Genomic DNA, 21,155 nt, shown 5'->3' with positions numbered 1-21,155 from the left:
TGCTTAGAATTTGGGGACAATTGTGTTATTGAATTTATAATATCCCATGGAACCTGGATGAGAACTCCTGCTGCATATAGACCACCGAATGCACCCATTCTTTCATCCCGACCTGAGCACTGTCACAGACCAAGGAGAAGATCACCAAGAATTCCATCTAGATCTCCTAGAAGAAGCAGTTGTTCAAATTCCCTGCGCAGAAGATCTCCATCTCCCAAAAAGTGATCAGCCCACCTTACACATCGTTAAGGACTTTGGAGGCCTATATCACAATCCTGAATCAAAATTTAATAAGGACTGGAAAATTCCTCAATCTCCTTCTTTCTTAGAAGAAAATTGTAAACCAGCCACACCAGGTAGAAGGTGGTCCTTACTGCTACCTGCACACTTATATGTACGAAGTGCAACTTATTTGCCGTTATTTTGTGCCATCAAAAATAAATATGAGGCATCGTTACTTCATCTGGTCATGTGTGCTGACTACCTAGATAATCTTTTTGAGGCAGGTATTCTTTATAGAAAAGGCAGTAATAAGTCCTGGGAGCGTTGGGGAAAACTCTACGCTTTGGAGTGTAGCTTACCGCCTACGGATGGGAGGCGTAATAGGGCTATTAGCCCCTCAATTTCAAACGGAAAAAAATTGGTATCAACATCAACAAGGATACGAAGGAACTATTCCCGAGATTCCATCTCAGGAATGGGAACAAGACAGAAGATGGTATCTCAGGGAATCATGGGTACCTGATAAATCCCATGAACTTGGACTTGACTGGGGCAAGGACCCAACTGATACAAGATGCAGCAAAGGTCCTCACTGGACTAAAGAAGAAGGAACATCCTCCAGCACCACCTCAACCACAAGTACTTCTGGGACAACCACCCCCATCCGTAGGGAATTGCCCGGGAACAGGGTGGATGTGCTAATGCAAATGCAGCAGGGTGCTCTGGCAGAAGAAGCGGGACTGGGGTCTCAAGATTCTTTACAGGTGCTGGATCCGGCAGCATTCCAGAAACTGAAGCAAGAAATGGGAGATGCAAGAAACGAGGAAGAATTACAAGCAGCGATCAACAGAGCAAATGTGGCATGGGTAAAGGTAAAACACACACACCCCCCCAAGGAGTTTCCAGTCACAAAACAAATTTGTAAGGCCTGTTGTGACGTCCAGGAATGGTTTACCCTTACTGGCCTCTGGAACAGCATCCCGCAGTGCCACAGGGACATCCCTAGAGATATCACAACAGGAGAGAGCGTCTGCACGTATAGAACGTACACCTATCATAGTAAAATCAGAAATGTCCCCGTGGCTGGTCGTATTGTTATCAGGGTTAACGGGGGCTGCTTTCTTGTGGCCAAAAGTCCTAGAAACACTACAGAAGCTAGACGGGTGGTGGACTTCTCTGTTTTCAAGGAAACCCCATAAAGTGTGCTGGCCTAAGCTTGCTTGCCCAAACCTCAGGGCATTGTCCCAGTTATTGCCCCGAGGAATGTCCTGGGCATCGTTGGATGTCTCTGCAGCTTTTTATCATATTCCTTTTAATCCTAATGCTCGTCACTTTGTTACTGTTGGGGTACCTGGATTATAAAGGTTATATACCTGTATGTCCCCCTCTACTAGATGGAGATTGTCCAGAGAATTGCATCTCAAATTAGTGCTGCAAGAAAATCCAGAGTTGTACGAACAGCAAACCTTGTTGCTGTTACAAAACCACAAACTGTTGTTGCACCCCACAATCATGGGCTTTAGGAATATTCCTATGAGGATTGGCTTTAGCCCATTTCTCTTGTCTTTATTATCAACATTACTTGTTCAGTATCATAGGAAGCAATTTGACCATATTTTTATTTTTGCCTACATGGATGATTTGGTGGTGGGGTGTAAAAACCCTATTCATCTTCATGCAGTGGTCTATCATATTGTTCATCATTCAATGTCACTGGGAGTAAGTATAAATAAAGATAAAAGAAAGTTTTCAGGAAAATATTTATATTTTCTTGGTTACCAACTGGGAAGTTTTGGAATTTTACCTAGTGATGATAAAATTTATAAATCAAAAGAGTTACTTTTCTCTCCATCCCATCACCAGAGTGTGGGCTTGCAGCAACGGGGCCAGATGAACCCCACTCCTGGAAGCGGGGCGCACGCCGGGCTGCGCCTGCCCAGTGGTGATCGACCTGGCAGCGATTTCCCAAGGCGGAGCAGCTTTTTGTTTCAGGGATGGCCAAAGCCATCCGCAGCGCCCTTATCTGCCGCCGGCCCCGCGGGAAGGGAAATGACCTTGAGTCTACCAATGCCACCGGGCACTTTGCTCTGTATGCCCCCGCCACAGCCTCCAAGGAGGCCCCACCATGCTGCACCCACGGAGCCAGGCGTACCCCGACCAGCGCTGGTCTAAGGTCCCATTTTGTCCCCACATGCCACGCAATACCGAGGACAGCATATCTTGCTCGAGCGAGGTACAAGCGATAACGGCAGCTCTCCCGTGACCCGGCTACGCAGCCCACTTTCCTCCCATCGTTCCTTGGGTACAGAACCCCCTTCTGCGGGGGAAAGCTGACGCTGAGATGCTGAAGGGGGTTTGGGGAAGGGAGACCCTGTGAAGGGGGTGAAGGAGGGTCCGTGGTGGAGCTGAAAGGGGCTCCCAAACCAAGGGCGGTAGCTGAAGTCTCCTCTTTGCAATGCAAAGGAGGGGATGGGGCTTGCTGGTGGTTGGTGCGGGAGAACTGGGGAGCCAGACCCTGATCCCCCCGCCCAGCACTGGGTGGGGATGGGGATCGAGCACTCAGGGTTCATGGGAATGGTGAGGAAGGACACCCGGGTCCTCCTCTCACCAGTGAGCAGAGGGTGCAGGAGCCAGGAGGTGAAGCCCTGGACTGAGTTACAGAGTTTTGAGCTAAAAGGCAGGAAAGGCTCTGAACTTTGAGGAAATCTGGATCAGGTTGTGAAATAAATCTCAGCTCCCACCTCCCAAACCATCCCACCTCCCAAACTATCCCAGGCACTGCTGGCAGCCAGAGGCACCCCCAGCAGCACTGGCTGAGCCCCAGGGGCTTGCACCCATCCTCAGACCTCACCAGTTGGTGGGGACCAGCCACCACTGGGTTGGGTCACAAGGGAGCCCCAGGAGCCACCCCGCATGGGTGACAGCCCAGCATCACAGCCCCGGTCACACCCCTGGCCGGGGTCCCATCCCTGGCCGGGGTGCCACAGCACGTCCCACCAAGGAGGTGGTGGCAGGCACGTGGGGCAGGGGAAGGGGGGCCAGACCCTGGCTGGGTGTCGCTGAGCCTTGCTTTCCTCCTGCAGCAGCTTTTTTTCACCCTGCTGCAGCCCCCAAACTCATCCATCCACCCCCAAAGCAGTGGCTGGAGCACCCACCTCTCGCTGCGCCATGGTGGACATCCCCAAGTCTTCTCTGAATCTGCCTCCCTGGGGCAAGACCACGCCAGATTTGGGCCAGGAGCTCCTGGTTCAGCCTCGGTGCTGGTCGGGAGCCTTGTGGGAGACACACACTGGCCAGGGAAGGGGGACACCCCCCCCGCTTGCCTTTCACCACCAGCAGGAGACAAAGGTCTGCAAAGCTGCTGGAGCAACCCACCGCCTCGCCTTCCCTGCTCCCCCACCGAAACCCAAAACCACCTATTTTTGTCTTTTCCTTTCTCCTCCTCGGGAGGTTTCCAGCCATCGAATCCTTCCTGGGAGCCCTTCAAAGGAAAAGCGGCCGCCCCATCCACTTGCTAAACCAGTCTGAGCAGTGCTGGGCTGGCAGGCGGGAGAGGCCCCCGGCAACCCCCTGCCTGGCGCAAGCCGGGACCAGGAAGGGGCCAAGAAACCGGCTGGGGGGACCTCGGGTGACCCCGGAGCAAGGAGATGGATGAGCATCACGTCCCATGGGACGAAGGCGTCGCCACACCATTGCATGTCCCAGGGAGGTGGGGATGCCACCAGCCAAGCGGGGACCCCCCGGCAGGCTGCAATCCCCCACGCAGCCATTGCTCATGGTGGGGGCAGGGGGTGGGGGGGGGAAGCAATTTTAGGATTGCTAAATTCTGAGCCTGGCCGTGACATAAGGAGAGGCTGGGGAAAAGGGCAGCTGGGTGATGGGGAAAGAGCCCCGAGGAGGCCCCCAGTGTCCCCAGCCGGGCGGTGCTGGAGCACAGGGAGGTATCGCACGCCCAGGCAGGGAAATTCAGCAGCTACCCCAGGCTTTCCTGGGAGAGGAGGAGGGGCGGTGAGGAAGCAGAAGGGCCTGGGGCTGAGTTGTGTTCCCGGGATAAATGGCAGGGTGGATGGAAGGGGAAGATATCTGCCTTCTGCCTTCTTCCCCCCAGAAACCCAGCCTTGGACCTTTGCCAAACCCGGAAAACAACAAGGGGGGTTTCCCCTGTGCTTCCACCCGAGCTGCTCCAGCCCCGGGCTGCAGAGATGGACCTGGGGGTCCTGCAACAGGGTCTATCTCACCAGCCCCACACAAAGCATGAATAAACCCAGAACAACGGAGACATGATATATACGGAGGGGTTTTAACTATCTGCCCTCCCCGAGCCCCACCTGGAAGAGCGATGCCCAAAAAATAAAGGCAACGGCAAGAGCTGTAGCAAAGCCCAGGCCTGCCCCAACAGCACAGGGAAACCCCTCCAACACCCACCGAGGGAAAAGCCAGGCAATGAGCACAACCCCACCCAGACACTGGAGAATCCACCCAGGGGACACGGTGTTGGACGCCCCCCTCATGCCACGGGGTCTTGTGGCCCTGGGGCCACTGAGGCCCTTTGCTGAAGCTCAGGCACCACTCGCCCCAAGAAAGGGTGGCACAGACTTTCCTGGGGTTCACCTTGCTCTTGGCCTGGGCACAAGCAGAGGCTGAAGGGAACTTCTTGATGGTGTTGGTTGGACATCAAGAAGGTATTGGAGGCTCTCGGACACGTGGCAAAGTCACCTGGGGGCGTCACAGCATCAAGATTCAGCCCTGCTGCCTCCAGAACAGGTCCTGGATGGCTTCAGGGTCAAGAAGCTTTGCCAACTGCTGCCTGCAGCCTCACCGTGGAGGTCACGAGACGCACGGCCCCATGCGTGGGGCACAGTGACGGCCAGCAGCTCCCATGGGAGTGACAACCCAGCCGGCAGGCCCAGGTTGGCAGCGATGAGACAGGGCCGAGGTCAAGCTGGGGAACCAGCAGTGTCCATGGCTGTGCTGGTGCTGAGACAGCTACAACACAGCTCAGGGAGGAGCTGGAGGCCCCAGGCTGAGCTTAAATGGGTTCCTGGGCCCATGGGTGTGGGGTGGAGGTCTCAGGTGAGGCTGCTTAGAGCAATTAAGGCCAGTTAGCACCCTCAGGGCTTTACACAGGAGAGCAGGCTGGGAGGAAGCAGAGCCTGGACCTCATGAGATGGTGATGGCTTTGCTAAGGGCAAATCATGCCTGACAAATTTGGTGGCCTTCTACAACAGGGTTACAGCGTTGGTGGATAAGGGAAGAGCAACTGATGTCATCTACCTGGACTTGTGCAAAGCATTTGACACTGTCCTGCATGACATTCTTGTCTCTAAATTGGAAAGACATGAGTTTAACAGATGGACTACTCGGTGGATAAGGAATTGGCTGGATGGTCGCACTCAAAGAGTTGTGGTCAATGACTTAATGTCCAAGTGGAGACCAGTGACTAGTGGTGTTCCTCAGGGGTCGGTATTAGGACCAGCGCTGTTTAACATTTGTCGGTGACATGGACAGTGGAATTGAGTGCACCCTCAGCAAGTTTGCCGACGACACCAAGCTGTGTGGTGTAGTCATAGAATCATAGAATCACTGAGGTTGGAAAAGACCTCTAAGATCATCGAGTCCAACCATTGACCCAACACCACCACGCACTAAACCATGTCCCTAAGCACCTCATCTACACGGCTTTTAAATACTTCCAGGGATGGTGACTCAACCACTTCCCTGGGCAGCCTGTTCCAATGTTTAACCACTCTTTCAGTAAAGAAATTTTTCCTCTTGTCCAATCTAAACCTCCCCTGGCACAACTTGAGGCCGTTTCCTCTCGTCCTATCGCTTGTTACTTGGGAGAAGAGACCGACCCCCACCTCGCTACAACCTCCTCTCAGGGAGTTGTAGAGAGCGATGAGGTCTCCCCTCAGCCTCCTCTTCTCCAGGCTAAACAACCCCAGCTCCCTCAGCCGCTCCTCATCAGACTTGTTCTCCAGACCCCTCACCAGCCTCGTTGCCCTTCTCTGGACACGCTCCAGCACCTCAACGTCCTTCTTGTAGTGAGGGGCCCAAAACTGAACACAGTGTTCGAGGTGCGGCCTCACCAGTGCCGAGTACAGGGGCACGATCACTCCCCTACTCCTGCTGGCCACACTATTGCTGATACAGGCCAGGATGCCATTGGCCTTCTTGGCCGCCTGGGCACACTGCCGGCTCATGTTCAGCCGATACACTGGAGGGAAGGAATGCTATCCAGAGGGAAGGGATGCCAATCAGTGGGACCTTGCCAGGCTTGAGAGGTGGGCCTGTGCGAACCTCATGAAGTTCAACAAGGCCAAGCACAAGGTCCTGCACATGGGTTGGGGCAATCCCAAGCACAAATACAGGCTGGGCAGAGAATGGATTGAGAGCAGCCCTGAGGAGAAGGACTTGGGGGTGTTGGTTGATGAGAAGCTCAACATGACCCAGCAATGTGCGCTTGCAGCCCAGAAGGCCAATCGTATCCTGGGCTGCATCCAAAGCAGCGTGGCCAGCAGGTCGAGGGAGGGGATTCTGCCCCTCTACTCCACTCTGGTGAGACCCCACCTGGAGCACTGCGTTCAGCTCTGGGGCCCCCAGCATAAGAATGACATGGACCCGTTGGAGCGAGTCCAGAGGAGGGCCACGAAGATCATCAGAGGGCTGGAGCACCTCTCCTATGAGGACAGGCTGAGAGAGTTGAGGTTGTTCAGCCTGGAGAAGGGAAAGCTCTGGGGAGACCTTATAGCAGCCTTCCAGTACCTGAAGGGGGCCTACAAGAAAGCTGGAGAGGGGCTTTTTACAAGGGCATGTGGTGATAGGACAAGGGGCAATGGCTTTAAACTGAAAGAGGGTAGATTTAGATTAGATATAAGAAAGAAATTCTTCACGATGAGGGTGGTGAGGCACTGGAACAGGTTGCCCAGAGAAGTTGTGGATGCCCCATCCCTGGAAATGTTCAAGGCCAGGTTGGACGGGGCTTTGAGCAACCGGGTCTAGTGGAAGATGTCCCTGCCCATGGCAGGGGGGTTGGAACTAGGATGATCTCTATGGTCCCCTCCAACCCAAACTATTCTATGATTCTATGATATCAACCCCTGGGGAGGGGTTAGCACCCTACTGCCTTTTTGGCCGGATCTCAGCACCTTCTTCCAGTGCAGGGCGACGCCCACGCTGGAGAGAGGACTGATGTCCCTTTGCCACACGCGTTTGACACAGGACCCTGTGTGACCCCCACACCCACAACCCCACAACTCTGTGCCTCCTCCCAAGAGCTGGGGGCTTCACCCCACCTTCCCACCGCCCACCCCAGCCTACACCGACAATTCATCTGCCCGTACGGCTCTGCCCTGCTAAGGGACCGGGGGTGCTGAGGTCCAGCGCCGCAAAAGGTCTCCTAGAGGCAGAAGAAAGGATGAAGGGGGTGAAATTGGAGACGGACGGAGCACGGGGGTCCCGTGAAGGGGTGCCAGCATGGGTGGGGGTGCTCCGAGGGCTTCCCGAGCTCATCCGTCAGCAGTGGTGAGGCAAGCGGATCGCGGCAGGGGGGATGTTTGCTCAGGGGCTAGAGTGTTTGCCTCGCCTCGATAATGACACTTGGGCTGTCACGCTCCAGCCAACCGCCCGGCCCTGGCCACACGCGGCAGAGGCAAAGCAGGACAGACGGACGGGCAGAGGGACGGGCAGCTGGCGGCTTGTTTGGCGGTGGTGCAAGGGCAGGGCTGGCTTGGCAGGGTCCAAGAGCCCCAGACATTGCGGGGCGTCCCCAGGCCACAATGGGCTGGGGAAGCAGCTCTGCACGAATTGGGGGGCGGTGGAGGGCGCTGCCTGCAGAGACACACCGGGCACCCCCATCCCATCCTGCCCCCCCCCGTCACCAGGGTAAATATTTACGGCTGCCAGGGCCCGGCGGCAGCGGCTCCTCGGCACGGGGACATTGCAAAACCCAGAGCACGTTCACGCAGAGCTGCAGCAGGTCTGGGCTCCCCCTCCTCAGCCTCCTCCTCCTCCTCCCAGCCCCCAGCGAGCATCCATCACCCCGCGGGGCCCCCGGCATCGCACCCGCCGTTGGGAAAACAGGGGGAACGGGGACGGGCAGGGGGGGAAAAACAGGGAAAAAGGCACTTTGCCCCAAAACCACGTTCCTGCCACCATGGGCTCAGCCAGCACTGGCACCCGAGAAAAGCCGCTGACACAGTTTTCCTCTCTGGGGGAATGACAAAGCCGTGGTCGGCAGCTGGGCGGGGTGACGTGGGGACACACGGGTGCTACGTGCCACCCGCTTGCAGCCGGAGGGGTCTCCGTCATCGGTGCAGGGAGTTTCTCCCCCACCAGGTCTCAGCACCCCTTCTGGGTGCAACCCCACCTCTGTCCCAGCCACCGTCACCGCCAGCGTCCCTGTGCGGGGACACAGTGGTTTCTCTTGTTAATTTGGGAGAGAAAACAAGCGCTTTTGCGGATGGGTTCGGGGGACGCCGAGGCTGAGCCGGGCCGGGCCGGGGGCCGTTCGCAGCCCGGTGGCGCGCTCCCCGGCAGCCGCAGGTCTCGCCGGGATCGCCACGGCCACGCGAACCCCTCCGCCTCTCTGCACTAGCCCTCGCCCACCTCGGCGCTCGCCCAGCGCGGTCCATTGGCGCCACCGGGTGCACGAGTGTTGCTTTTAGGCGTAACGCAGCACCGCGCCCACGCCGCCAGCAAGACCCGAGACGGTGTTTTGGGGTGCACATCCCCCCGCCTGCAGCATTGCCCGGTCACGCCCCGGGGGACAGCGAGGGGCACCCCACTGGGTTCACTACGGCCCTCCCCGTGCATGGGTGGGAGGGGGTGCCCTCTGCCTCTGGCACCCTCCCATGGGCGGCGTGTGACTGTAGCAGCAGCACCCCACCGTCCTCTCCAGGGCCTGCTGCAGCGGCACCCCACGGCAGAGCCTGGGGTCCCGCGGGGCCCTGGGGTGCCAGACCAGGGGGGTGCAAGCACGCGACGGGGGCACCGGGAGCCCTCCCTGGCAGAGGGACCCCAGGGCACTGGGGGCTGGCGAGGAGGGGGGAGCCCCAGCAGGGCCACCCAAGGGAGCGCCCCATAACCAGACCTGGGGGCGGGGCGCAGGAGGGTCCCCGAGGCATGGCCTTGGGTACCAGCACCCCCAAAGGGCCAGCACAGAGCCCAAGTGCCCCCCAAAGGGGGCCACCCCAAACCCTGGCAGAGGGTGCCAGCATCCCCAAAGTGCCCCCCATCCACAAAGGGCACCCCCCAGCCTTGACACAGGGTGCCAGCACCCTCAAAGGGCCACCCGAGACCCCAAACGACCTCCCCACTCTCTAACACAGGGTGCCAGCTCCCCCAAAGACCCACCCCCGAGCCCAGGGACGGACCGCCATCGCCCCCCAGCCCATTAGGAGCCGGGGGCACTGATCCTGACCCTCCCGGACAGGGGGGGTGTGGCGCTGGCCCCTACCCGTGTGTATCCGCCGGTGAGCTTTGAGGTGGGAGCTTTTGGTGTAGACCTTATTGCAGCCTTCAAAGTCGCACTGGTGGATGCGCCGCTTCTTCAGGTCGGGGGAATCGGCTCGCTGTCCCCGTGCCGCCGGCCTGCCGGGAGGAGGGAGGGATGGAGGGCACGGCCCCCGCACCCACGGACCCTGTGGGGCACCCGGGGACACAGCGGGGGACAACAAGGAGGGGGACACACAGATGGCGAGACTCACTCTCTCTGGAGGTCCTGGAAAGGGGCTGGGCCGCTCTCGGAGGCGCTGTCCTCGCTGTCGCTGTTCATGTCCATGGGGTACATGGAGCCCGGGTCAATTTTCACTGGTGGGGGGCGGGAAAGAAAAGCTATTGAGAAACAAGGAGGGAGGGGGTGAGGCTCATGAGCAGAGAACAGAGACACACACACACACACACCCTAAAAAAGACACCCCTGCACCAGAGGGACAACCCTCCCCCTGCTCCTGCAGCGCCCCAGATGGTGCTCCACCCAAAAAAAAATAAAATCAAGTTTGGGATATGGAGAAGCCCCCCGCACGGTGGGGCACAGATATACGGGGGGGCATGACATGGGGGGCACCCCTTTCGGCTGCCTGCTCCTGCCCAGAGGAGGGGAGATGCAGGCCCCCCAGCTGGGATAAGGTGGGAAGCTGGGAATGTCCTGGGGAAAGGGCGTGGGGGGGGCCATGGGGCGGGAGGAGGGCAGCTGAACCGAAACCAGAGCCCCTGGCAGCAGGATGGGTGGCAGGCAGGCAGGGCAGGCAGCGCCATGCCCAGAGTATCTCCTGCCCTCCCCGTGTCCCCTGGGGGGCACAGGCTGGGGCTGAGGGCCCTGGGGGAGCTCAGGGGGACTTTTGGGAACCCATCCTTTTGGTGAAGGTGGCAGATATTGGGAGGCAGATGTTAGGTGGGTGGAGATGACACCCCAGGGTGGAAAAATCTGATCCCTTCCAGGGGACCCCCCACCCCCCAAATTTCAGGGTTTCCCCCCCACGTGCCCTTACCGGACCCAGCGTTCTTGCCGTCGCCCCCGATGAGGGGTACGGTGATGGCGGTGACGCCATCGGTGGGCATGGTGGTGTAGACGACGGGGAGGGACTGGACCACCACGGGGATGGTCTGGAGGTTGCCCATCTTGCTGGGCAGGTTGACGGAGGGGATGGTGTGGATGACGTGGAGGATCTGCTGCCCGCCGCTGCCCTGCGTGGAGGCCAGGATGGAGCCGGGCGAGAGGACGGCCGGGATGGCCGAGGTGGAGCTGAGGCCGGAGGGCGAGATGGAGACGGTGGCGGGAGCGGGCAGGGGGGGAGCCACCAGCAAGGGGGAGGACTGGATCGAGGCGGGGGGCGGCGGCGGGGGGGCCGAGGCCGCCGCCACCTTGGACTTGTTGAGGGAGAGATCAACGGGCTCGGCCTGGGGCTGGCCGCAGTCGCTGGCCAGCAGCTCCTCGGGGGGCTCCGTCTTGATGTCGGCCAGCAGCACCGGGGGGTCGAGGGGGCCCTCGGCCAGCAGCGCCGACGAGCTCATGGCAGGCGTCGCCTTCCCCTGGCCCTGCGACAGACCCACAGCCCATGAGGAGACGGGGAAACCGAGGCGGGGGGGGGGCGAAGGGCTCTTGCCGGCCGCCCCAAAACCAGCGGACAGGGACGCCGCCCCGCGGTGGGCCCCAAGGCCCTGGCTGGGTGAGGGGATGCCAAGAGGCCCCCCCGGCCGTGCACGGCCTGGTCCCTGGGCCGGGTCGCAGGCGCCGGGCGGGCTGAGCGGCATCCCCCCGAGGCCTAGGCCGGCCGGCCCTCACGACGGCAGTGGCGGCACGAGCCGAAGGCGGGAAGGGGAGAGCCCACCCGCCCGCCCACGACCATCCTCGCCGTCGCGGGCAGTGGCCGCTCGCCGGGGTGCGGTGGGGGACCGCCAACCCCCTTCATTGCCACCTCGGAGGGGTTCTTCATCCCCCTTCTCTGCCTCGGGGTTGGGGGTGTGCAGCGGCGTTTGAGGGGCTCGCCTCCAGGGCAGCCCCCCTCCATCGCACGGGTCACTGCTGAATCCGAAGGCAGGCCAAGGCGCCGGCGAGTGTCCCGCTGGAGACGTTTAAAAGGAAGGAAAAGCCACGTTTTCCCACAGCTCTGAAATTTCTTCGGTTCCTGGGAAAGGGGAAGATTATTAAACCAAACGGCGTCGTTTTGCCCAGCTCGGTCCCGCTCCTCCCGGCACGGAGGAGGCAGGAGAGCTCCCGCTGCCCACGCTTTGCCCTGGTCCCGGTCCCTCTCCCTGCCCCGCCGCTGCGGCAAAGCAAGACACACACGGAGGAAACTCATCCACTTTCAATATTATTCCTGTGTAGAAAAAAACGTCAAACAGTTTTGTATAAATATCACAGCTCAAGAGTTTAAAATTGCTTGTTGTTTTGTTGTTGGGGGTTTTTTTAACAACAAAAAGGAAAAGAGAAACGCAACCCCCTGCCCCAGGGCTTGGAAAACAGCAGGGGGGCAAGATGGAGTCCCCGGCTGCGGGGGTCCCGCGGGGCCACCAGCAGTGCTGACCCCAAAGCCTCAGAGGAACAGAGCAGCCCCCAAACCCCGAGGGTTTTCACAGCCTCCCCCTTTGGGGTTTCTTGCCTTCTTTAGGCCAATGCTTCCCAGGCGGATTTGGGGCCATGCTGGGTGAAGGAAGGACACGGGGGTGCGGCCCTGGGAGAAGCTGAATCAGCTGGTGAGCATGGCTTTGGGAGAAGGGACCCGCAGCGGGACAGGGATGCACACACACACAGAGACCTCGCCAAAACCGCAGAATCACTTAGGTTGGAAAAGACCCTTAAGATCATCGAGTCCAACCGTTAACCCAGCACTGCCAAGTCCACCACTGAACCATGTCCCTCAGCACCACATCTACACGGCTTTTAAATACCTCCAGGGATGGTGACTCCACCACTTCCCTGGGCAGCCTGTTCCAATGCTTGACAACCCTTTCGGTGAAGAAATTTTTCCCAATATCCAATCTAAACCTCCCATGGTGCAACTTGAGGCCGTTTCCTCTCGTCCTATCGCTTGTTACTTGGGAGAAGAGACCGACACCCACCTCGCTACAACCTCCTTCCAGGTAGTTGTAGAGAGCGATGAGGTCTCCCCTCAGCCTCCTTTTCTGCAGGCTAAACAACCCCAGTTCCCTCAGCCGCTCCTCAGCAGACTTGTTCTCCAGACCCCTCACCAGCCTCGTTGCCCTTCTCTGGACACGCTCCAGCACCTCGACGTCCTTCTTGTAGTGAGGGGCCCAAAACTGAACACAGTGTTCGAGGTGCGGCCTCACCAGTGCCGAGTACAGGGGCACGATCACTTCCCTACTCCTGCTGGCCACACTATTGCTGATACAGGCCAGGATGCCATTGGCCTTCTTGGCCGCCTGGGCACACTGCCGGCTCATGTTCAGCCGGCTGTCGACCAGCACCCCCAGGTCCTTTTCCGCCAGGCAGCTTTCCAGCCACTCTTCCCCAAGCCTGTAGCGCTGCGTGGGGTTGTTGTCACCCAAGTGCAGGACCCGGCACTTGGCCTTGTTGAACCTCATACACTTGGCCTGGGCCCATCGATCCAGCCTGTCCAGGTCCCTCTGCAGAGCCTTCCTACCCTCAAGCAGATCAACACTCCCGCCCAACCCGGTGTCGTCTGCAAACTGACTGAGGGTGCACTCAATCCCCTCGTCCAGATCATCGATAAAGATATTGAACAGAACTGGCCCCGATCCTGAGCCCTGGGGAACACCACTTACCCTCCGGCCGTGTCCAGCCCCAAGAGGGTCAGGGGCCACCGCGGGGCTGGGGACAAGCTCTGCCCCGTGAAACACCTCAGCCGGCGGATGGAAAGCAGAGAGGAAAAGTAGTTTCCCAAACATCTGTCATTTTCAGGGGATGGGGGCCTCTGCCCCCCCCCCCCGCCAGGCCCTCCCCACACGGGTTCCCCCCTCCGCAAGCAGCCCAGCATCCCCCAAGCCAAAGGCACGGGCTCAAAGAGAGCTTTCAGGAAGCTCCCCCCCACCCAACCAGCCCCACGGGTACTGGTTGGGGAGGCGGGGGGGGTGTCACAGCCCCCCATCGCCCTTCCCACCACCCAACAGCCCCAAGGCTCCAACCCTGAAACCTGCCACCCTCCCAGCACGAGAGCAGGGCTGCCCCTACAGAAACTGGAGGGGGTTGGCTGGGGGGGGGGCGCCCCACAAAAATAATCATTACAATTAAGAAGAAAAGCGTGTGGCCACAGTCTGCCTTTTTAACTTAGAAACGGTTCACTGTCCCATAGTCTTCAAAAAAACCGGAGAGCTGGCAGCCCCTGCCCTCCCCACCCCGTCCCGCCCCCCTTAAAACTCCGTAAAATCACAGTTCCACGTTCCGCAAAGTTTCCCTTTTTTTTCATGGTGGTGGTGGTGGTCTTGTTTGTGGGCTGCTGTTGGGTTGTTGGTTTTTTCCCCCCTGTCTTGCTTTTTCTCTTCTTCCTGGCCCTCCTGTGCGCCCCCGGCACCTCCCGTGAAGCCCAGCACATGTCGAGGGATGCAGAGAGAGGTGACGTGCCAGGGTCCCTTCTCCCGCAGGCACAGGGACACGCGGTGGCTGGGGATGGAGAGACAGCAGCTTTCTGGAGAAGAAAGAGGCTAACAGCTATAGCGTGGGGGCGATGGCAGAGCCCCCCCCCCCGCCTCTGTCCTTGCCATGGCTCCCAGATTTTGACCACGGGGACTGGGAGGGGGCAGGGGACAGCGCGCACACGAGATGGAGATGGGCGAGAGGCTGAAGAGGCAGACGCGCAGGTCCGGAGGCAGCTGCCGGGTGAATCCCGGGTGAGGAGTCAAGGAGGAGCCTCCGGACGTTGTCAGCGGGGCACAGAAGCCCAGGAAAAACAAGAAACGGGAGCGAGGGAGAAGGAGGACCAGTCCAGAAACCAGCTTTTTACATCTTGCGTCGGTGGGGCTCCTGGAGCGGCCACAGTTCGCTCGCCGCCGGGCAGAGCTCAGCCTCTCTGCTCCCACAGTCCCTCCACCGCAGCCGGAGGAGCAGGGGGGGGATGCGCCCCCGTTTTCCACCGCCGTCCCCGCCATCCGAGCCAGGTGCCCCAGGGACCTCGGCTCCTCACATCATGATGTGCCGCCGGCGGTGAAGGGCCAGGTGGTCGGAGCGGGAGAAGCTGCGGTCACAGTCCGAGCAGCGGAAGGGCTTGATGCCCGTGTGCTTGCGGAAGTGCCGGGTCAGCTCGTCGGAGCGGGCGAACTTCCAGGTGCAGCCTTCCCAGGTGCATTTGTAGGGCTTCTCGCCTGCACGAGGGGAGCAGAGAGGGGTCAGCACTGCAAAAATTACCACCACCCGCTTACAGAAAAAAAAAGGCAGGGTTTCTTGGCTGCAGCGGGGTCACCACGGCCACGCGAACCCCTCCGCCTCTCTGCACTAGCCCTCGCCCACCTCGGCGCTCGCCCAGCGCGGTCCATTGGCGCCACCGGGTGCACGAGTGTTGCTTTTAGGCGTAACGCAGCACCGCGCCCACGCCGCCAGCAAGACCCGAGACGGTGTTTTGGGGTGCACATCCCCCCGCCTGCAGCATTGCCCGGTCACGCCCCGGGGGACAGCGAGGGGCACCCCACTGGGTTCACTACGGCCCTCCCCGTGCATGGGTGGGAGGGGGTGCCCTCTGCCTCTGGCACCCTCCCACGGGCGGCATGCGACTGTAGCGGCAGCACCCCACCGTCCTCTCCAGGGCCTGCTGCAGCGGCACCCCACGGCAGAGCCTGGGGTCCCGCGGGGCCCCGGGGTGCCAGACCAGGGGGGTGCAAGCACGCGACGGGGGCACCGGGAGGCCTCCCTGGCAGAGGGACCCCAGGGCACTGGGGGCTGGCGAGGAGGGGGGAGCCCCAGCAGGGCCACCCAAGGGAGCGCCCCATAACCAGACCTGGGGGCGGGGCGCAGGAGGGTCCCCGAGGCATGGCCTTGGGTACCAGCACCCCCAAAGGGCCAGCACAGAGCCCAAGTGCCCCCCAAAGGGGGCCGCCCCAAACCCTGGCAGAGGGTGCCAGCATCCCCAAAGTGCCCCCCATCCACAAAGGGCACCCCCCAGCCTTGACACAGGGTGCCAGCACCCTCAAAGGGCCACCCCGAGACCCCAAACAACCTCCCCACTCTCTAACACAGGGTGCCAGCTCCTCCAAAGACCCACCCCCGAGCCCAGGGATGGACCACCATCGCCCCCCAGCCCATTAGGAGCCGGGGGCACTGATCCTGACCCTCCCGGACAGGGGGGTGTGCGGCGCTGGCCCCTACCCGTGTGTATCCGCCGGTGAGCTTTGAGGTGGGAGCTTTTGGTGTAGACCTTATTGCAGCCTTCAAAGTCGCACTGGTGGATGCGCCGCTTCTTCAGGTCGGGGGAATCGGCTCGCTGTCCCCGTGCCGCCGGCCTGCCGGGAGGAGGGAGGGATGGAGGGCACGGCCCCCGCACCCACGGACCCCGTGGGGCACCCGGGGACACAGCGGGGGACAACAAGGAGGGGGACACACAGATGGCGAGACTCACTCTCTCTGGAGGTCCTGGAAAGGGGCTGGGCCGCTCTCGGAGGCGCTGTCCTCGCTGTCGCTGTTCATGTCCATGGGGTACATGGAGCCCGGGTCAATTTTCACTGGTGGGGGGCGGGAAAGAAAAGCTATTGAGAAACAAGGAGGGAGGGGGTGAGGCTCGTGAGCAGAGAACAGATATGCGCCCCCCCCCCCCCCCCAAAAGACACCCCCGCACCAGAGGGACAACCCTCCCCCTGCTCCTGCAGCACCCCAAATGCTGCTCCCCCCCAAAAATATGAAATCAAGTTTGGGAGATGGAGAAGCCCCCCGTGCAGTGGGGCACAGAGATACAGGGGGGGCATGACGTGGGGGGCACCCCTTTCGGCTGCCTGCTCCTGCCCAGAGGAGGGGAGATGCAGGCCCCCCCAGCTCGGATAAGGTGGGAAGCTGGGAATGTCCTGGGGAAAGGGGGGGGGGGGGGGCCACGGGGCGGGAGGAGGGCAGCTGAACCGAAACCAGAGCCCCTGGCAGCAGGATGGGTGGCAGGCAGGCAGGGCAGGCAGCGCCATGCCCCGAGTATCTCCTGCCCTCCCCGTGTCCCCTGGGGGGCACAGGCTGGGGCTGAGGGCCCTGGGGGGGGGGTTGGGTGAGGGTGGCAGATGTAGGGAGGCAGATGGTGGGTGGGGGGACACTGCAGGGTAGAAAAATAAGACCCTTTCAGGGGTGCCGCTCCACAAGGTGGAACCCTCCCCCCCCCCAATTTTCAGGGTTTCCCCCCCACGTGCCCTTACCGGACCCAGCATTCTTGCCGTCCCCCCCAATGAGGGGTACGGTGATGGCGGTGACGCCATCGGTGGGCATGGTGGTGTAGACGACGGGGAGGGACTGGACCACCACGGGGATGGTCTGGAGGTTGCCCATCTTGCTGGGCAGGTTGACGGAGGGGATGGTGTGGATGACGTGGAGGATCTGCTGCCCGCCGCTGCCCTGCGTGGAGGCCAGGATGGAGCCGGGCGAGAGGACGGCCGGGATGGCCGAGGTGGAGCTGAGGCCGGAGGGCGAGATGGAGACGGTGGCGGGAGCGGGCAGGGGGGGAGCCACCAGCAAGGGGGAGGACTGGATCGAGGCGGGGGGCGGCGGCGGGGGGGCCGAGGCCGCCGCCACCTTGGACTTGTTGAGGGAGAGATCAACGGGCTCGGCCTGGGGCTGGCCGCAGTCGCTGGCCAGCAGCTCCTCGGGGGGCTCCGTCTTGATGTCGGCCAGCAGCACCGGGGGGTCGAGGGGGCCCTCGGCCAGCAGCGCCGACGAGCTCATGGCAGGCGTCGCCTTCCCCTGGCCCTGCGACAGACCCACAGCCCGTGAGGAGACGGGGAAACCGAGGCGGGGGGGGGTGAAGGGCTCTTGCCGGCCGCCCCCCAACCAGCGGACAGGGACGCCGCCCCGCGGTGGGCCCCAAGGCCCTGGCTGGGTGAGGGGACGCCAAGAGGCCCCCCCGGCCGTGCACGGCCCGGTCCCTGGGCCGGGTCGCAGGCGCCGGGCGGGCTGAGCGGCATCCCCCCGAGGCCTAGGCCGGCCGGCCCTCACGACGGCGGCGGCTGCTCGAGCCGAAGGCGGGAAGGGGAGCGCCCGCCCCCCCGCACGCCCCGCCCCCCCGCACGCCCCGCCCCCACACGCCCCGCCCCCGGCCGCCCCGCGCGCCTTTGTGCCGCTGGCCGGCCCCGCCCCCCCCCCCCCCCCCCCGCGCGCCCCTCAGGGCCGGGCGGGGCGGGGGAGTGGGCGGGGCCCCCGCGGGGCGGTGGCGGGCCCCGCCACGCTCCCCTCCCCCGCGCCTTAAAGGGGCCGCGCCGCCGCTGCGCGCAACCCGCTCCCCCCCCCCCCCCCCCCGGGTGACGGGGGCAAGGCGGCGGCGGGTCACTCACCGCCCAGGCGGCGCGGGGGGGGCTCCTCCGCGGGTGCGCGGCGCTCATCCCCTCCGCGGGCAGGATCATGTTCCCCGCCGCGCTTCACCGGCCGCGCCGCGCCGGGCCGGGCCGGGCCGAGCCGAGCCGAGCCGGGCCGAGCCGAGCCGAGAGGTGTGAACGGCCCCGCGGCTCCACCCTGGCTCGGCCCGGGGTGGAGCTCCTTAAAAGGGCCCGGCCGCGGCAGGGAGGGGCTGCGGGCACGGCCCGGCCCGGCCCCCGCGGGAGGCACCCGGGCGGGGGCCCACCCGGGACACCCCCCCCCCACCACCACCACCACCCCCCGAAACGCTGCGCACACGCGGTACCCCAACACGCGCGGAACCGAGGGGCCCCCCGCAGACACGCACGCGGCGCCAGGGTCCCCCAGCACCACCCGCACCCCCCTTGCTGGGGTCCCTCCGGTAGGTGGGCACGCGTGGGGGTGCCCAGCACGCAGACGCCGCGGAGGACCCCCCCCGCAAAACGGCACTTCATCACCCCAGCGCTGACACCCCCCCCCTCAGCACCACCACCACCCTCCCACCTCCCCCCCCCCCCGGGCCAGGGACCCCCAGCACGTACCTGACTGCAAGCAGAGACCTTCCCCCCCGAGACAGGCACACCGAGCCCCCCACGCACACTCACACACACACACACACACAGACACACGCGCGGCCCGGCCCGGCCCCTCCCCGGGGCACACCCAGCGCACACACCCTGCACACACACCCCCTGCACACACACACGCAGCCGGGAGCCTCCCAGCCCTCTCACGCAGATGGGGGGCCGGGGGGGGGGGGGGGCTAAAACACGCAGGCACGGCCAGGAACCCCCCCCCCCCCAAAACCAACACAGAGCCACGCTGAGCCAGGGACCCCCAAAACACACACCGTCCCATGCTCACACATCACCGGGACCCCCAAAGCACCTCCACACGCAGCCAGGGACCCCCCCAGACACACACCCACACACATATCACCAGGGACACCCCCAAACACCCCCACACAGAGCCAGAGACCCCCCCAGTACCCACATATTCAGCTGGGGACCCCCCAACACACACTCTCTCAGCCAGGGACCCCCCCCAAACACCCCCACTCCCAGCCAAGAACCCCCCCAATACCCCCACACAAAGCCAGGGACCCCCAAAACACCCCCCCATACTCACAAATCACCAGGACCCCCAAAACACCTACCCACAAAAGCAGGGATCCCCCTAAACACCCCCACACTCAGCCAGGGACCCCCCAAGACCCCCACACTCAGCCAGGGACCCCCCCAACACACCCCCACACATCACCAGGACCCCCAACACACACCCCCCAGCCAGCCCCCTCCCCCCCCAAACACACCCACATCCAGGTACCCTCCCCCCCTCCCCAAGACACCCCCCAGACGGCCACACAACTGCCCCCCCCACCAGTTGGGGACCCCCAACCCCAGCACACACCCCCAGAGCCCCTCCACGACTCCCCACAACCAGGCCCATTTTGGGGAGGGGCCACAAAGGGGCGACCCCCTCCCGGGGACCCTCCCTAGCCTCGCTCGGGGGGGGGGAGGGCCTTGCACCCCAGCGGGGCTGGGGGGTGAGAGATGTGGCAGCCGGGTGGGCAGGGGGCCTCGCTGCCCCCCCAAATCCAGCCTCACTGTCCCGCCCCGGGAACCCCCCACACCCCACTGGGCTTTCATCGGTGAGCTGAATTGCTCCGTCCTCAGCCCGGGCGCACCCAAAACCCACCCAGGCGTGGAAGGGGGGACACCCACCAGCCCCCCTGCAAAGCCCCACGTCGGGGGGCTGCTGTGCACCCCCTCCCCGCCCCACCATTTTGCCCCCCACCCCTTTTTGCCCTAAAATAGCTCAGGGAGGGGTGTGGGGCACCCCCAAACCATGGGGTGACCTTGGGGGGGGGGGGGGGGAGACGACGATGGACGGACAGGCGTGGGAAAACGCGGGCAGCTGCCTTCCATCCCTCCCTGCCTGGTCCCTGCGTGTGTGTCCCCCCCCCCCCGGGCCGTGTCCCCCACCCGTGGGCGTGGGGGGGCACACCCCGCCGCCGTCACACCTCCCCGAGGAATTTCCTCCCCGCTCCACCCTCTGGCAGCGGCCGCCCGGGATGCTGGGGGGGGGGGGGGGGACGACACGACACACTCGTGGGGACGGAGCACGGGGGGGATCCCCCCCCCCCCGCGGGGCCGCGGGGGGGGGTCAGCCCCGCTTCCCACGGCTGGGGGGCGATGGATGGATGGATGGAATTTGGGGGACACACACACCCACCCCCAAAAAGTACTGCCCTGCCCGGGCCCACGCCATGGTCCCCCACGGGCTCGGGGCAGCCCAGCCCCGGGGGGGTCCGGGTGGGGGGGTGTCCCGTAGACCCCCCCTCTCCCCTCGCCCCATATTTTGGGGGTGCGGGGCGGCTCCCCCAAAGCCAAGCCCCCCCCCCCCCCCCCCCCGGGGCGGAGGAGGGAGGGAATTTACGAGCGTGTCTGCTCCCGGCCGCTCGGCCCCGGCCCCGGCCCCGGCCCCGGCCCCGGCCGCGGGCAGGCAGGGTGGCTGCCTGCGGGCAGGGTGGCTGCGGGCAGCCGGCCGCCGGCTTCTCCCCAGCCCGCTCCGGGCGGCGATGGGGGGGGGGGGGGACGGGGGACACGGGACGCGGGCGTGTCGCCCGATACCGTCTTTTTATAGCCCGGGCAGCGGCACAAGCAGGGGCCGGGGGGGGGGGGGGGGGGGCGGGCACCGAGTCCCGCCAACGCCATCTGCTCCGGGGCCACCCCGCCCAGCCACCGCCCGCCAGCGCGGGGAGGCCCGGCCCCTGCCTGCCGCCCTGCCTGCTCCCCTTCTTGCTGCCTGCCCCCCCCCCCCCCCCCCCGCCCAGCCCACCCCACCCCACCCTCAGCCCCACGCGGGCCCGTTCCACGAGCAGCCCGCCGAGGGGGACGACGACACGCACGCACGCCGCGCACGAGGAGGGTCGGGCCCTTTAAGA

At 63.2% G+C, this 21,155-nt stretch overlaps 2 protein-coding genes across 3 annotated transcripts; both read right to left on the bottom strand.

Moving 5' to 3' along the window:
• Nucleotides 1–7,577: 7,577 nt before the first annotated feature.
• Nucleotides 7,578–11,475, bottom strand: LOC143164698 (Krueppel-like factor 8). The gene is made up of 4 exons (XM_076347619.1): nt 10,713–11,475; nt 9,930–10,056; nt 9,680–9,813; nt 7,578–7,621 (listed from the first exon to the last, which is right to left on the bottom strand). The coding sequence occupies exons 1-4, from the start codon at nt 11,473–11,475 to the stop codon at nt 7,578–7,580; spliced, it is 1,068 nt and encodes a 355-aa protein (XP_076203734.1).
• Nucleotides 11,476–13,929: 2,454 nt separating this feature from the next.
• On the bottom strand, nt 13,930–18,794 carry LOC143164636 (Krueppel-like factor 8). Of its 2 annotated transcripts, none has more exons than XM_076347485.1 (5): nt 18,751–18,794; nt 17,020–17,566; nt 16,248–16,374; nt 15,998–16,131; nt 13,930–15,000 (listed from the first exon to the last, which is right to left on the bottom strand). In XM_076347485.1, the coding sequence occupies exons 2-5, from the start codon at nt 17,540–17,542 to the stop codon at nt 14,819–14,821; spliced, it is 966 nt and encodes a 321-aa protein (XP_076203600.1). In that variant the 5' UTR covers nt 17,543–17,566; nt 18,751–18,794; the 3' UTR covers nt 13,930–14,818. The 2 variants fall into 2 exon arrangements, with proteins under 2 accessions (XP_076203600.1, XP_076203599.1); XM_076347484.1 differs by lacking the exon at nt 18,751–18,794 and adding an exon at nt 18,148–18,241.
• Nucleotides 18,795–21,155: the final 2,361 nt, after the last annotated feature.

This window comes from Aptenodytes patagonicus, chromosome 9 (assembly GCF_965638725.1).
Source record: "Aptenodytes patagonicus chromosome 9, bAptPat1.pri.cur, whole genome shotgun sequence".
NCBI classification, from domain to species: domain Eukaryota; kingdom Metazoa; phylum Chordata; class Aves; order Sphenisciformes; family Spheniscidae; genus Aptenodytes; species Aptenodytes patagonicus.
The sequence above is the reverse complement of the archived record's forward strand: the minus strand, read 5'-3'. Positions and strand labels throughout refer to the sequence as shown.